The following is a 14,522-nucleotide window of genomic DNA, read 5'->3' on the forward strand; positions in this document are numbered from 1 at the left end:
TGACCTTGAGCTCCGAGCAGAAGCCGGGAATTTAGAAGAGGGGTGCTTGTGATGGGGCTGCCATTTTTAGTGCTGGTTCACCGTTGAGCTGTCTTGCGCTCCATGTCGCATTTGCAGCCCAGCCGCAAGAGCCGGTCAGATCTGGGTGGGCCTGGGCAACGCTCTTGGGGCGGGGCTGAATTCAAAGACGGGGGTGGGGGGGGCGCAGTCCGGATAGAGTGGGCGCGGCGTAGCAGGGCGGAATGGGCGTGACCTCGAGGAGCCCCGCCTCGTCCCGCTTAGACAATGCCCCGGAGCCGCCAGATCGTCGCGACCCCGCCCCACTGTAGTACTTGAGCTCGCCTACCCGGGGACCCCTCAAAGCCAAAGCTCCAACCCTCAAGGCTTGAAGACTAGGACTCTTCTTCACCAACTCTGTCCTCAGGGGGGTGGGGCCGCAGCCAAGATCACAGCGGCAGGAGTGGGGGTGGCCGCTAGAGGTGAGTCTGGGGTGGGAGGTGGCCCTTGGATCATGTGAGGGCCAGAGTTTGGGGGTGAGGGACCCGTGCTTGTGCTGGACAGTGCGAAGGGTCGATATTTGGGTGCGGAGCTGAGTGGGAGTGGACTTTGGGGAAGATAGATCAGAAGACTTGGGGACCGGGTCCTGGTGCCCAGAGTGGCGCCGGCTCCCCAGAACCACGCCCCCGGTTTCCCCGCCCCTCGGATTTCGTTTTAGACCTCTCCCAGTCCTCCGGGACTCAGTCTGGTTTACACTGGGTCGCGGTAGGAACGGAGTGACCGGTCGGGGTGGAGAGAGGATGTTTAACTCCTTAGTCTCTAATTCCTCCCTCCTTGTCCCTCTCTCCCTTTCTCATTCGGACGTTTAGGACTTCCATCCTCCAGGCCTTGACTCTCCCCAGCTGTCTCCTGACCCAAAACCTCTGTGGGCCCCTCGCCACAAGTCGGGTCCCTAAGGCAGCGAGCAGCTGAGGGTTAAGGGGGCGGGGCCGCTACATTTTTGGGGAGTGAGCGCATCCTAGCGGTTGCCAAGAGGGGCGCCTGGCAGGGACCTTTCGAAGCCCCCGAGCAGGGGCAACAGGTGTTTTGGAGATTAGGGATCCCGATCTTTTTCCTCGGACTCCCCCTAAAGCAGCAGACCCACGAGGGTGTGGGGTGGAGTGGGGTCGGCAGAAGAGGAACGTCTGGAGGGGGTGGGGTGGAGTGGGTGGGGCACCCGGAGATGGCAGGAGGAAGACCTGGGCGCTCTTAACCACCACCCCCTACACACTTTTCTGCATGTTTCTTTCTCTGCTTCCCCCCTTTCTTTTTCTTCTCCCAGACAGGTGAAGTAAAAAGAAAACTAAGAAATCAGCGCGGCCGGAGGGGGCGTCTGTGTGGATGGGATGGGGACGCCAGGGGAGGGGCTGGGCCGCTGCTCCCATGCCCTGATCCGGGGGGTCCCGGAGAGCCTGGCGTCGGGCGAGGGTGCAGGGGCCGGCCTCCCAGCTCTGGACCTGGCCAAAGCTCAGAGGGAGCACGGGGTGCTGGGGGGTAAACTGAGGCAGCGATTAGGGCTGCAGCTGTTAGAATTGCCTCCTGAAGAGTCGTTGCCGCTGGGACCGCTGCTCGGTGACACCGCTGTGATCCAAGGGGATACGGCCCTAATCACGCGACCTTGGAGTCCCTCCCGCAGGCCGGAGGTGAGCGCCTGGGTGCGGGTTAGGGTAGGGGGAAACTGGATCTGGGCCTCCAGGGCTTTAGGGAAGAATGGGGATGGGAATGTCTCCGCCTCGCGCCCTCTTCTGCACTAAGGTTGATGGAGTCCGCAAAGCCCTCCAGGACCTGGGGCTCCGAATTGTGGAGATGGGGGACGAGAACGCGACGCTGGATGGCACTGATGTTCTCTTCACTGGTGAGGCTAGGGTGCCTGCACCCTAGGGCTTGGCACAGGGAAGCAGACTTTGGGAGACTGGGCCATCTCGCGCCTTGTTTCCAGCTCACTCCCGCCTTAAACCTGGCGGCCTCCCCGGGCTCAGGCCGGGAGTTTTTCGTAGGCCTCTCCAAGTGGACCAATCACCGAGGAGCTGAGATCGTGGCTGACACGTTCCGGGTGAGGAGTAGGGCCCGCCTTGGGCAGAGGGGTGCGGGGAGGGCATGGAGCAGATAGGGGCCGGAGGAGCCTCGGCGGCGGGGGCGAGGGGAGACTTAGGGCGACACTGAGGAGGAAGAGGCTGAGTCTGTGTTTGAGGGTATCCCCTCACCCTTCCCGCGCCCTTAAATACTTTCCCTTATTCCCCCGCCGCTAGGACTTTGCTGTCTCCACGGTGCCGGTCTCGAGCCCTGCCCACCTGCGTGGCCTCTGCGGCATGGGGGGACCTCGCACTGTGGTGGCCGGTAGCAGCGATGCTGCCCAAAAGGCTGTCAGGGTGAGAAGGGGCAGGGCTGAGGTGGGGCGGGTTGGTCCGCGGCCAACGAAACTGGGCGTGGCCCCGGGCCTGGGAGGCGGGGAGCTGAGAGGCTCTGAGGATGAGCCCCAACCCTTGCCCTCACGGAGCTGTCCATCCAGTGTGAAAACACCTGAGAAAACAAGAAGTTACTATGTGGGACAGGGGGCTGGAAGACCGAGGAACAGGGGCAATTAAGATTGTCTTCCCTAGTTTCAAGAAATTCCCAAAAGTGACATCTAAGCTGTGACTTAAAGGATGGATAGGAGGGACAGGTCGGGTCTGGAGTAGGGGAGAAGAGGGTAGCACGTGGAAAGAACTGCATGTGAGTCTGAGGTGAAAACTGCAAAGTTAATTAAAGCACTTACTGCCTGAAACATAGTAAGTGCTATGTGCTTGCTGTCATTATTATTCCACAATAATTTAACTCTGTCCTCAGCCCTTAGCAGTGGTTGGGCAGTCAGACTCAGTTGTGAAGAGGCTCTGAGCCTTGCATGCTTCCTCTCTCCTGTCCCCTAGGCAATGGCAGTGTTGACAGATCACCCCTATGCCTCCCTGACCCTCCCAGATGATGCAGCAGCTGACTGTCTCTTTCTGCGGCCTGGGATGCCTGGTGTGCCCCCTTTCCTCCTGCACCGCGGAGGCGGGGACCTGCCCAACAGCCAGGAGGTGAGAGAAGGCAGGAGCTCTACCATCACCACCAACCAGAGAAATGAGCCTCAGGCTTTCCTAGTGGCAGAAAGGAGGGAGACCTTCTCTAGAAGCCTGGGTGGGGCCACTCTGAGCTGGCTGGTGGGAAGGGGGCCTTAGCTGTGGGCTTTGGGGTCTTACTCCCTTCTCCCCACACACTGTCCTCCCTGCAGGCACTGCAGAAGCTCTCTGACGTCACCCTGGTACCTGTGTCCTGCTCAGAACTGGAGAAAGCAGGCGCTGGGCTCAGCTCCCTCTGCCTGGTGCTCAGCACACGCCCCCACAGCTGAGAGCCTGGCCTTGGGGTCCTGGCTGGCCAGGGGTAGGGTGGCACAGGAGTAGAAGGGGAAGGAGGATTCAATAGAGGATGGTGAACAGTAGTAGTGGGGAGAGGGCCCCAAGATGGAGGGAGGGCATAATGTAACGAAAAGGATAGGGGCCACTGGGTAAGTCCTTTCCCCAAGAACTAATAAAATAGAACTGACCTTTTAGACTGGGCTGTGACTGGTGTCTTACTGGGGCAGAAGGACAAGGGCAGGGCTGAAACCTGAGGTTAGGTCAGTGCTGGGAAGGAGGCCTCTTTCATTCATCAAACCCTCTCTTGGCACTAACTCATGGTCCAGCCCTATCAGAGGTGTTTGGCCACAAAATGGACAGGACAGAACTTCTGTGGTGGGGAGCACATACAGGGCAGAGAAGAGAAAATACGAGTGAATCAACCACTGCATTTATCTAAATGTCAGATGATTCAGAGAATAGGAGATTAACAGTCCATCCGTAATTCATAGGAGGAAATAACATTTCCAGGGACATTTATTTTCACTCATTTACTGAAGCTTAGCAGTGATACAAAAAGGGTTAATCTCTTGATATCAGGGAACTCACGGTACATGAAAATTTCTTATAAATTGAAATATGGGTTGTAATGGAGCAATTCACAGCAGGCTATGAGAGAAATAAGGGGACCCTCTAGGAAATCAAAGTGTATGCAGGGATGGGCAAAGAGGGACAGGGATCACTTCCCAGAAAAGGCTATGCTTGAACTGAGTCCTGAGGATAAATAATAGCCAGGCATACAGTGGGAAGGAGACAAAGGGTAATTAATCTAGGAAGAAGGAACTGCATTGGGCAAATGCATATTTGGGGCTGGGGAGACTTTCTCTACAGCTGTCATGTTCTATGCATGTGAGTGACAGAGATAAGCCTGGAAAGTAGGTCGAGAGCTGTAGCACCTTGTACCCAAATCTGAGGACTGTGGACCCAGAGCTGAAATACTGCAGTTCTGAAACACAGGCGGTCAGGAGCAGGTTAGCATCTGGGAAAGATCTTAAGCAAGGGTAGGAGGATGAGGTGGGGCTATGGGCAATCTAAGGAGGAAACGAGGAGATGAAATTCAGGTGGCAGTACTGGGCATGAAGAGGGTGTGGATTTGACTGTGACATTAAAATAGAAAGGCAGGACTTGGTTAATTGTGTGGGAATGAGAGGTGTACATGACTCCCAGTTTCTGGCTTAGGCAACTGGGTTGATCAAGAGAGAATGCACAGGAGGAAGGGTTAAATTAAGTAAGTGGCTTGGGAGATGACGGTGAGTTGGGTTTTGGACCTGCTGTGTGCAAAATGCCTAGGGCCAGCCAGGCAGGGATGTCTGAGGGACAGTTTGGCAATCCCATATCAGGGATCTGAGCTAGAAAGAGTTCTGGCTGTTGTTTGCAGAGGTGAAGGCTGAGGACTGGCTGTTGATCATAGTGTCCCAGAAGAGGGAGAAGGCAGATAAAGACAGGGACAAACCTAGAATGGTGGGGAATACTGTAGGGGAGAGAGAGCAAGGAAGAGGATTCCAGAAGGAAGATATCAACATTAAAGAAAAACAGCTTAAAGATGAGAGTAATCAAAGGCCAAGCCAGATGAATGATAAAAAATGTCTACTGAGTGTAGCTATTAGGACATCACTGGCAATCTCATGGAGAGGGGGTGAGCAGTGGGAGTTGACTGAAGAAAATGGAAGAGCTAGGTGTAGGCCACTGGTGGAAAGAGCTTGACTGCGGAGAGAGGGAAAGAGAGAGGGCAGTAATCTAGGAGTTGTAGATATCTCAACATGGGGAAGCAGGGCTTGATCAGCTCTAGAAAGGAAATCAGTGGTGAAGGAGACATGAAAGTTGTGGGTAAGGAAGGAAGAAGATCAGTGACAGGGATAGCCTGGAGCCCAGCTCTCCTGACTCCCAGTCTAGTGCTCATTTCTATCTCACAGTGTCTTCCTTTCCCACGTGAAGGGCCAAGAAGGGGAGGGTTATGGAGACCTGGGAGCCCCCAGCTTGTGAGGTTTGGAGTAAGGAGTTCCTTTCAAACTACAACAGCATAGATGGTGGAGGCATCAGCTGGGGCCACTGGGGACAGTCGGCAGGGCCTTCTGAGGGCCATATGATCCAGGTCTGCGTACAGCAGGCTCTGAAAGGTGGGGAGGAAGGCAGGAGGGTCTCAGAAGTCTGACTCCCTTGGGGATCCAGGCCTCTGTCTTTCTTGATCCACTTTACCCAGGGATTCTGACCAGCCTCCTTTCCATCCCCAAGCCCTTACCGACTCTTGATCCAGGCCCCCTGAAATCTTTGGCTCCTCCTCCTCTACTGGCCTCTGGGGCTCGGCTTTCACGAGTGGAACTATGTGGGGGGGACAGAGCTGAAGAATTGAGAGAAGGTAACCAACTTGTCTGCTCCCAGCAAGGGCTAAGACTCCGGCATTGGGTAGGGAATGTGCGGAGAAGGAAAATGGGGTGGAGTTAGTCTCACCAAATCTGGGCAGCGGTCGAGGCGGGTGAGGGGGCGAGGGTGGGTGAGGGGGCGAGCGCCTGTAAGGATGGATAAAAGTATTTGAGAGCCACCAGTCTTGTCTCGCTAGTCCTGGGCCCCAGGACTCACCAACAACAACCCACCAGCTCGGTGCAGGCTCAGACCCACAAAACAATTTAAGCCCCACCCCCACAGATAGTTCCGCCCACGCTCTGAGCCTGCTCCGCCTCTAGCTCGCTTTCCTAGCCAGGGCTCCACCCACCAGCTCGTGGCTTCGCCAAGTTCTGACCTCCTCCATTCTTCTCCAAACCAGACCCCAGGGCTCCAGATCAAGCTTTTGTCTGCAAAAGTTGTGGTCCTGCCCCTCCCGCCTCCGGTGAAATCCCGCCCCTCGTGCTCACCTGCGCAGCCACCAGACCAAGCCCAGCGCTCCGAGTCCCAGCACCAACCCAACGCTTAGCAGCGGGATCAGGATCTGGGGATACACTGACCCGAAGGGAATGTTGGAGGCGGGGTGGCGGTGGATGCCAAGGTCAAGGGTGCGAGGACAGCTAGGTCTCCTACTCAGGAATCCCCAGCCACGGCCTCCCTCCCTGCCGGGGTCGTGTGTCCGGGTTAAGTCTCTTGTATATGAAGTCCTAGACCTACCTTGGGTAGGCTCCGGAGCTCTGCAATTGGCCAGATCCCCCAGCACGTGAAGCACCGTTCGACTCTCTCCCTGGTGCTGGCCCTTGCAGATAAAGGTGCCCGAATCCCCGGTGCTCAGAAGCAGCTCCAGCCGCCTGATATCAAGGTCCAGAGTCCGTAGGCGACTAGCAAAGGGCTGAACGGGAGACGCGGTGGGGGTCCCGCTCGGTGAGGCCCACAGGATCGGGCGACGTCCTTTGGACAGACCCTTGCAGGCGGGGAAGCTAGGTGCCCAGACCCAGCGGCTGGGTTGCGATACCCCTTCACAGGAGAGATTCACCCTGTCCCCAGGGCGGCCGACCAGGGAAGCTAGGGGAGGCCAGAGGTAGTGGTTAGGAAAAGTCCACAGGGCGAGACGACCCCTCACTTACGTCTGCTCTCCTCTCGTTCCTTCTGCTCTCCAGCCATCCCGGATCTTCCCACACACATCCCACTCCTCCTAGTCATCCCCGCCCCCTGCCTCAGTCCTTCCTCGCCATTCTGACTTTCCCGGGATGGCTTACCCCCGGTGCTCCCGTGGGCCCTCGACAGCAGCAGCGGTAGCAGCTGCAGAACCAGGGCCATAGCTGGAATGTGATGGTAAGAGGCGGCGAATGAATCAGCGGAGGACACCGGAGGGAAACCGGAGGTGGGGGTGGACAGGGAGACCGCAGGTCTGGGGGCTCTGATAAGGGGTGAGGGCGGGGCCACCAGCTGCCCGGATCCCTCTGGGAATCTTCCCAGGCAAGTTCATAGCCCTCAACCAATGCTCACTTAAAATTCCTAGTGGGGCCATTTTCACCAACACTACCGCAGACTTTAACAGCTGCAGCGTCGCAGGTGCCTAATACACCACGATTTCTAGATCCCCACTGAGTTGAAATCTTGACTTTGCCATATACTAGATGCATGATGTGCACAAGTCGTGTAATTTCTCTGGGCTTGTTGACATCGTCTATAAAATGGGGATAAAAACACCTACCTTGTAGAGTATTGTGAGAATTAAGTAATACACCGAAAATGCCTAGAACAATGGCTGAGACATAGGAGCACTATGTACTTGCCATTATTACCATTTCTGTTCTTATTTTAGCTGCTACCTCACCTCTCTGTGCCCACGCTGTCCCTCCCAGCCGTTAGTGCCGCGTCCAAATTGGCAGGTTTTGATTGAGGAGGTGCTTTGGAGCAGGTGCAAAGTCCCACACCCAGGACTTCATCAGCCCTCACCAGACTGGAGCAACCAAGTCCAGGCCAAGCCCAAGTGGAGCCAGAGCCAGGACCTGAGAACCTTCAGGGGGCCTGAGGCAACCCTTCCTTAGCAGGCAGCTCCATCCCATGCCTCTGCTGCTATGACATCACAGAAGTCCTTGGTGACATCACAAACCCTTCATCCCGTGGCTGAGCAGGGGTTGGGAAGACCAAGTAGGGGCTGAAATGAGGTTAATTTGGTGCTCAATTTCTGCCCACATGCCCCTACAAATGCCCACCGGGGATTAAATTTGGCACTCAGCTTGGGCCATACCCCATTGTTCATTTCTCAGGAACCAGCAGATGCTACCACCACAGCCACTGTAACATCACAGGGGCCTTTGGTGATACTTCTTCAGAGGACTAGGCAGGAGGGGATATTACTCTTGGGGGCCAGGAGGGTGTGTCTTGGACTGAAACCAAGAACCAAAATGGAGTTGGCCACTAGTGCACCTACCCTCCCCACCTCTCTCTCCCATCCCCATCCCCACTCCCTCACTGGGCCCTGCTTAGCCCCTCCCTAAATGGGGAGGGAGGGGCCACCAGAGTCAGGAAAGGGAGGGACCGTTGGAATTATAAATTCCAAAAAGGCCACTCAACTCCCAGAACCCAACCCGGAAATTCTACTCTGTCGGCTGCTGCTACCACTACCACTTTCAAGACGCTCACCATGAAGGGCTTTCTGCTGCTCATCCTGTCTGCTGTGCTCTGCTGGGTCTCAGGTGAGCACCTGGGGGCCCCCAAAGACCTGGTTCACCTGGTCAGGACTTCCACACCCTGTCCCAGCCACTGCCCTACACTACCCACAACTCAAGATCCCCAGTGCCCCCAGACCCAACTGGCTCAGTTGACCCTGTGACAGAGTCCTTGCTCCATTTCTCAAGGACTCCAGTCTCCATCCTTCAGACTCCTCCCCACCAAAACCCACTCTTTTAACCTGCCCAGGGTTCCAGTTCCCCTGTTCCCCACTCCTTCTTGGAAACTCTGCTCTCCAGTTCCCCTGCCAGCCCCATTCCAATAATGAAACTCTCTAGGATGCAGCTTACCTGCTTCCTCCTCTCACCACCTGCACTCAGCAGGGTGTTCTCTCAGAAATCTAGACATGCAGTCTGGGACTTCTTTTGCTCTCCATCCTCCCTTCTACTCCATCAGGGACTTTGTGCTCAGTCCTTCAAGCAGTGGCTTTTCCTGATACGCTCTGCTCCTCCCTGGGGTGCATACCCCCAGGGACACAAGCTTTCTGGAGGGTTCCAGTGGCCCCTCAGAACCTCCCAGAGAACCAGGGAGATTCCCCAGCCTTCTAGGGAGGGAATACCGGGGCTGCTCACCCCCAGATGAGGTAGGTTTTCCTGAGTTGCAGTCCCAGGATCCTCCACCCATAGACTGAACCCTTTCTTCACTCAAACCTTAAATCAGCTGAGGCAGAAACTTTAAGAGGTGTCATCTTCTGCCCTCATCCTTCCATTTCGGTAAAGTGCTCAGATGGATTCCGATGATCTGTCTCCCAGATATTATTCCTTTCTGTCAGAGAGCTGCTGGGTTGGGAGGGTTCCATTCAGGTCTGGTTCTTCTTCCCACACTCTTGGCCACCCCTGGGTTGAAGGTTAAATTATTAAAGCTGGCCTCCGGTGGCTTTCTTGCCCACCTCAAGTTCCAAGCCATTTCTGCAAGTGTTGTAACGCCATGGTTTTTACTTTTTATATTTCTTCCTGTTTCAAGACTCCATCTGTGATGTCTTCTGCATTCCTTCATCTTCTCCCTCACCTCCTCCATTCCTTCCCTGTGGTAGGCTCACATTCCGTCCCTCCCCAGCCCCATGTTTTTCTTGGTAACTCTGCTCCTCCTGACTCATCTCCAGGTGGGGTGGGGTGAAGAAAGATGTTAGGGTGCAGGCTATTCACAGAGCAACAACTCCACCCTCACCCACTTCCACTTCTGCGTCACTCACCTGCTCCATCCCTAGCAGACCAAACAGGTCAGAACACCTACTTGGCTCTTCTCCACCCTATCTCCCAGCTCGGCTCATCCCTAGGTGAGTCAGAAGCTCCATCACCTCAGCATGACTTCTGTCTTCCCAGCTGACATTCGCTGTCACTCCTGCTACAAGGTCCCTGTGCTGGGCTGCGTGGACCGGCAGTCCTGCCGCCTGGAACCAGGACACCAATGCCTGACAACAAATGTGTATCTCGGTAACATCCCTTCTCTAGTAGGGAGAGGGGTCCAGTGGGAGACTATGGCTGGGGCTGAGGTGGAACAGAGAATTATAGCAATGATGGTAATTGGCCAAGGACTTTTGTGCGCCAGGCACCATTCCGTGTCTTTACATGGATTGTTTCAATTTCTGGTCATGACAACCCTAAGATGTGCTGCTATTGTTCTACTGAGGAAACAGCCTCAGAAAGAGACAGTAACTGGTCCAAGACTTCATGGCCAGCAAGTGATAGGACCAGGATTGGGGTGATGGGGCAAAGTAAGGAAGTGCAGGAGGTTAGACTGAGAAGAGATTCAGAAGGGCACGGCCAGGGGCAGAGTTGGGAAGGAAGGAAGCCTGGGTGGGGTGCAGGGGTGGGAAAGTGGACACAGGCATGCCAGGTGCCCACCTTAACTGGCTCCACTGGCCACTTCTAACCCCAGGTAAGATGTGGGTTTTCTCCAATCTCCGCTGCGGCACACCAGAAGAGCCCTGTCGGGAGGCCTTCAACCAAACCAGCCACAAGCTGGGCCTGACCTATAACACTACCTGCTGCAACAAGGACAACTGCAATAGCCCAGCCCCTCGGCCCACCCCGGCCCTGGCCCTTGTCCTTGTCACCTCCTTGGCTGTCCTTGGCCTCTGGCTGTTGCACTGAAATCCACTCTGTGGTTGCCCCTCCTCCCACCTGCCTTGGCCTGAGCCTCTCTTCTTCTGTCTTTGTAACCTCTGCTTCCCTTTGCTCGGAAAAGCAACCCTCCAGACCCTTCACATTTCTTTGCTTAGACAGTGGTCTCCCGCTCCATCCTTCCACCCCACACCCTCCACTCTGCTTTTCCGGAGTCCTTCCCCATTTCCCTCAGACCACCCCAGATCCTCCATGGCCCCCTAAAAGGGCTCCCCCCTTTGCCTCCTGCACACTCCCATGCCCTCCTTGGGGAGGGATTGGAATCTGGGCTGGAAATGGGGGTTCTGCCCTGTCCCCAGTGAAGGCTCCCAAGAAGGACCTGATGACCTCATTGTATGAGCTGATTCCCCACACCCTGGCTGTCATACGTGCCCCAGCCTCATTCTCACCCCTTTCCATTTTGAGTAATAAATGTCTGTATCTGATCAATTGTGCATTTTTGTCAGAAGATCTATTGACAGAAAAGCCGCCCACCCCACCCCCCACCCCACCCCACCCCACCAGGAAATAACACTCTCAGACCTCACCCCCATCAAAGAACCCCTCAGGGAGTTTTTCTGGGAGGCTGGGCTGCGACAAAAGGAGAAACAGGTTTTTCAGGCCTCCATCCCTCTTCCAGTGTCTGGGGGTGGCATACAGCTCCCAGTGTTTGGAGAAGCAATCCTTATCCTAAATTTAGGCCATACCTCTGATGTACTGTCAAGAAGGAGGTACAGCCTGGCTTGAGGGATCCCCAGAAAAGGTAGGAGAGTTGCATGGGGATGGGACATGGGACCCTCTTGCCAGGCCTCACTCCCTCAGGTTAGAGTCAGAGGCCTCCTGGCCAGGTAAGTGAGGCACATTTCCTTTCTCAATCCAAAATAGCCATACTGGGAGCTAAGTTGCAAATGGAGGAAAGGGGAACAAGCCCAGACAACCAGGCTCATTGATTCCTGGTGGCCCCCACTCAGCCCAGAGCCTGCTCCTCTCAGTTATCCTCATTGCTAAGGAAGATTCTCTCTAGCAACAGGATGTAGAAGCCACTTAGGGCAGATTCTCCATTGTCCTTTGGGGTTTAGTTGGCTGAGAAGTGCACCATTGTAACTAAGTCCACTGATCCTTGATGACCCCTAAACTCAAGCCTAGATGACCCCATATCACTCCTTCAGCCCTCCCATCAACAAAAGATGGAATTTTCCAGTCAGCTTTAGAGTGGTCGATAGATTTTAATGGCTCAAAGAGGAGTGTTTGTCTTCTCACTTCAGAGTGCCTTAGTTCCCTTGCTCCATTGCTCCCTTCCCTTCCCCGGCTCCCTCTACCCTCTCCACAGTCCCGGCAGGAGCCAGACCAGGGTGGTGGCCGCTGCGGCCAAGAGGTATGCAGGGGCCGCAGTGCTTGCCACAGCACTGTTGCACAGGTCTCCAACGCAGCAGTCCCTGTGGGTCGTATAAGTCACCTCTCCCACCACTTCTGTTTCCACTCGATTGCAATGATGGGCCGCCACGCAGGCTGGATGATGATGAATCAAGGTCACTGAGGCTGAGAGAGAGAATGACACTGGGGTGTTGGACACCTGGCTTGAGGACTTGCCTTCTGCGGCAGAGCAGATGTGACTTCAAGGAGCCCAAAGGGATCCTCTGCCCCCTCAAAAAACACCTCCCCGAAACCAAGTGATCACAGTTAACACGTTGACACTGTGAATCCCCTGATGGGATGCACTGAGAGGGACCAACATCATTTCTTGCCCAAATCTCATGAGCTCAATCTAATCATGAGAAAATATCAGATAAATCCAAATTGCAGGATGTTCTATAAAGTAACTTACCAGGACTCTTCAAAAGTGTCAAGATCATGGGGGAAAAAAAGGAAGATTCAGAAATGTCACTAAGAAGACATGAGAGCTAAGTGCTATGTGGGCTCCTGGTTTGGGTTCTGTATCAGAAAAGGGACATGAGTGGGACAACCAGCTAAACTGAGTAAGGTCTGTAGAGTAGCTGGTAGTACTGTACCAGTGTTATTTTCTGATTATGCTAATTGTACTATGGCTTTATAAGATATTAACATTTGAGGAAGCCGGGTGAAGAATATACAGTACTATTCTGTACTATTTTTTCAACTTTTCTGTCAATCTAAAATTATTTCAAAATTAAAAGTTGGGTGGAGGGCTGCTCCAGGAGCAGTAGGCAGGACCCAGTGCTTTGGATCCTCTCCCCTCAACCAAAAATTGATTAATCAATTAATTAAAATTAAAATTCACACACACACACCCCTCTGGGATCCTTAACTGATGCCTGCAATTTGAAGTTTGGTTGAATATTTTGGTCCTTCAAGGGACACAGCTTTTCCAACCATTTGTGAGTGAATGGGCCTATGAGATTCTGGAGAGTCAAAAGGAGGGAGGTGGGGCTACACAGATGGCGGGCTTCCGGGGCTCGGCGCCAGGAGCCAGAAGGGGCTACAGACTGCTCCACTCCGACAATGGCACCATCTGCCCAGAGCCAGACTGAGCCTGGAAGGTTCTGGAAGCCAGAAGGACTGAGGGATGGGCTGGAGGCAGGGAGGGGCTGGGAGGAAGGGGGAGAAACTGAGGACTCACGGTTTCCAGACAGCTTGGTCTGTCCCACGTCCCCTTTGGGTTTGCGCTCCAGGAAGCCACAGCGTTCGCCCTCTCCACAAGTGGTCACGGTCTCTTGGCAGGAGCCGCTGGGGCCTCCACCGCAGTCGTAGCACCGCATGCGGTTTCCTGGCAGGAGAGAAGAGGTGCCGGACCTGGGCTCTCAAGGGAGCCGCTGGCAGAAGGGGACCGGCCTGTGTGAGAGGCGCCTGGGCTGCCTCCTTACCCAAGGCAGCCCCCAGCAGGGTGCTGAGTAGGATCCCGACAAATAGGGGGTTCATCGTGTCTGCCTGTGTCCAGAGCGCCTCTCCCTCCCTCCCACCCCCCTCCCTGGCCCTGCTCTGCCAGCCTTTTATCCCCCTGGCCTTGGGCTTTATAGGGCAATAAAAGGGGAGGAAAGAGTCTCCCCCAGCATGCACCGGGGCCCCAATGGGGTCAGGGAGGGGCCCCCACAGGAGTCCCCACATTCCTCTGAAGTCCTCAAACTCCTCCACCTCAGAAACAGTTCTAAAACGGTGGCCCCAGAACTCCTGGGGGTCTCTAAGACCCTTTGAGAGGGTCCTCGACAGTCTTCCAACGACTTATCTGTGTGAGGTCAGATTTTCACCATAACCTCAACCAAAATAACGCATCCCAGCAGGTTGAATGCAGAAGCAGATGTGAAAACCCAGTCATCTTCTGGTTCTTCTATTAAGCCTGACATTAAATAGATTCTCCCAAGGATAAAGCAACGCCACTCTTCTTACTGTATTGTTGGGTAAGAGGCTATTTTTCACAAAACCATGTTTTGTTAACATGTAATAGGTTTATTGGTTTTTTATTTTTATTTTTTATTTTTAAATTTTTAAATAAACCTATCACACTGTTCTATTTCGATTTCTAGTATAACAAATAGCGATATAACTTACATAAGAAAAGCTCTTTGGGGTCTTCAGTAATTTTTGAGTGTAAAGAGGTTCTGAGATGAAAAATGTTTTTGAAAACTGCTGTTTAACAAATACCTGGGTGTCCTCTGTCTCACCCCCTCTCACATTCCCCCAGCCCAGTCTGCCTCTTACTCCTCCTGGTACATTCTGCCCTGATTCCCTAGATGCGGCTCTTCTCCCCAGACTCTCAAGCCCCAGTCTTCCAGACTCTACCACACGCCCCACCACTGCTCCAGAGCTTATCCCTGCCTTCCTTCCTAGTCTTTCTGACCCCCTCACCCCTGCCCCAGTGGAAACACATCAGTCCCTCTGG

At 54.5% G+C, this 14,522-nt stretch overlaps 4 protein-coding genes across 8 annotated transcripts; 2 read left to right on the top strand and 2 right to left on the bottom strand.

The window, feature by feature from the left end:
- Positions 1 to 249: 249 nt before the first annotated feature.
- DDAH2 (DDAH family member 2, ADMA-independent) lies at positions 250 to 3,604 on the top strand. 2 transcript variants are annotated; one of them, XM_006215337.4, is made up of 7 exons: positions 250 to 479; positions 1,319 to 1,679; positions 1,792 to 1,891; positions 2,016 to 2,089; positions 2,286 to 2,405; positions 2,943 to 3,092; positions 3,287 to 3,604. In XM_006215337.4, exons 2-7 carry the CDS (start codon positions 1,383 to 1,385, stop codon positions 3,401 to 3,403), a joined length of 858 nt encoding a protein of 285 aa, XP_006215399.1. In that variant the 5' UTR covers positions 250 to 479; positions 1,319 to 1,382; the 3' UTR covers positions 3,404 to 3,604. The 2 variants fall into 2 exon arrangements, with proteins under 2 accessions (XP_006215399.1, XP_015104274.1); XM_015248788.3 differs by lacking the exon at positions 250 to 479 and adding an exon at positions 604 to 1,078.
- A 304-nt stretch (positions 3,605 to 3,908) lies between these two features.
- MPIG6B (megakaryocyte and platelet inhibitory receptor G6b) lies at positions 3,909 to 7,894 on the bottom strand. 4 transcript variants are annotated; one of them, XM_072945345.1, is made up of 6 exons: positions 7,338 to 7,894; positions 6,546 to 6,893; positions 6,299 to 6,383; positions 5,898 to 5,956; positions 5,689 to 5,768; positions 3,909 to 5,559 (listed from the first exon to the last, which is right to left on the bottom strand). In XM_072945345.1, exons 1-6 carry the CDS (start codon positions 7,357 to 7,359, stop codon positions 5,455 to 5,457), a joined length of 699 nt encoding a protein of 232 aa, XP_072801446.1. In that variant the 5' UTR covers positions 7,360 to 7,894; the 3' UTR covers positions 3,909 to 5,454. The 4 variants fall into 4 exon arrangements, with proteins under 4 accessions (XP_072801446.1, XP_072801447.1, XP_072801449.1 ...); XM_072945346.1 differs by having other exon boundaries at positions 5,689 to 5,787; XM_072945348.1 differs by lacking the exon at positions 7,338 to 7,894 and adding an exon at positions 7,088 to 7,331.
- A 164-nt stretch (positions 7,895 to 8,058) lies between these two features.
- Positions 8,059 to 11,115, top strand: LY6G6C (lymphocyte antigen 6 family member G6C). Its single transcript, XM_006215335.4, has 3 exons — positions 8,059 to 8,533; positions 9,890 to 10,000; positions 10,446 to 11,115. Exons 1-3 carry the CDS (start codon positions 8,482 to 8,484, stop codon positions 10,658 to 10,660), a joined length of 378 nt encoding a protein of 125 aa, XP_006215397.1. The 5' UTR covers positions 8,059 to 8,481; the 3' UTR covers positions 10,661 to 11,115.
- A 760-nt stretch (positions 11,116 to 11,875) lies between these two features.
- Positions 11,876 to 13,564, bottom strand: LY6G6D (lymphocyte antigen 6 family member G6D). Its single transcript, XM_006215333.4, has 3 exons — positions 13,510 to 13,564; positions 13,266 to 13,412; positions 11,876 to 12,208 (listed from the first exon to the last, which is right to left on the bottom strand). The coding sequence occupies exons 1-3, from the start codon at positions 13,562 to 13,564 to the stop codon at positions 11,985 to 11,987; spliced, it is 426 nt and encodes a 141-aa protein (XP_006215395.1). The 3' UTR covers positions 11,876 to 11,984.
- Positions 13,565 to 14,522: the final 958 nt, after the last annotated feature.

The sequence above is a fragment of the Vicugna pacos genome, chromosome 20 (assembly GCF_048564905.1).
Source record: "Vicugna pacos chromosome 20, VicPac4, whole genome shotgun sequence".
NCBI lineage: Eukaryota > Metazoa > Chordata > Mammalia > Artiodactyla > Camelidae > Vicugna > Vicugna pacos.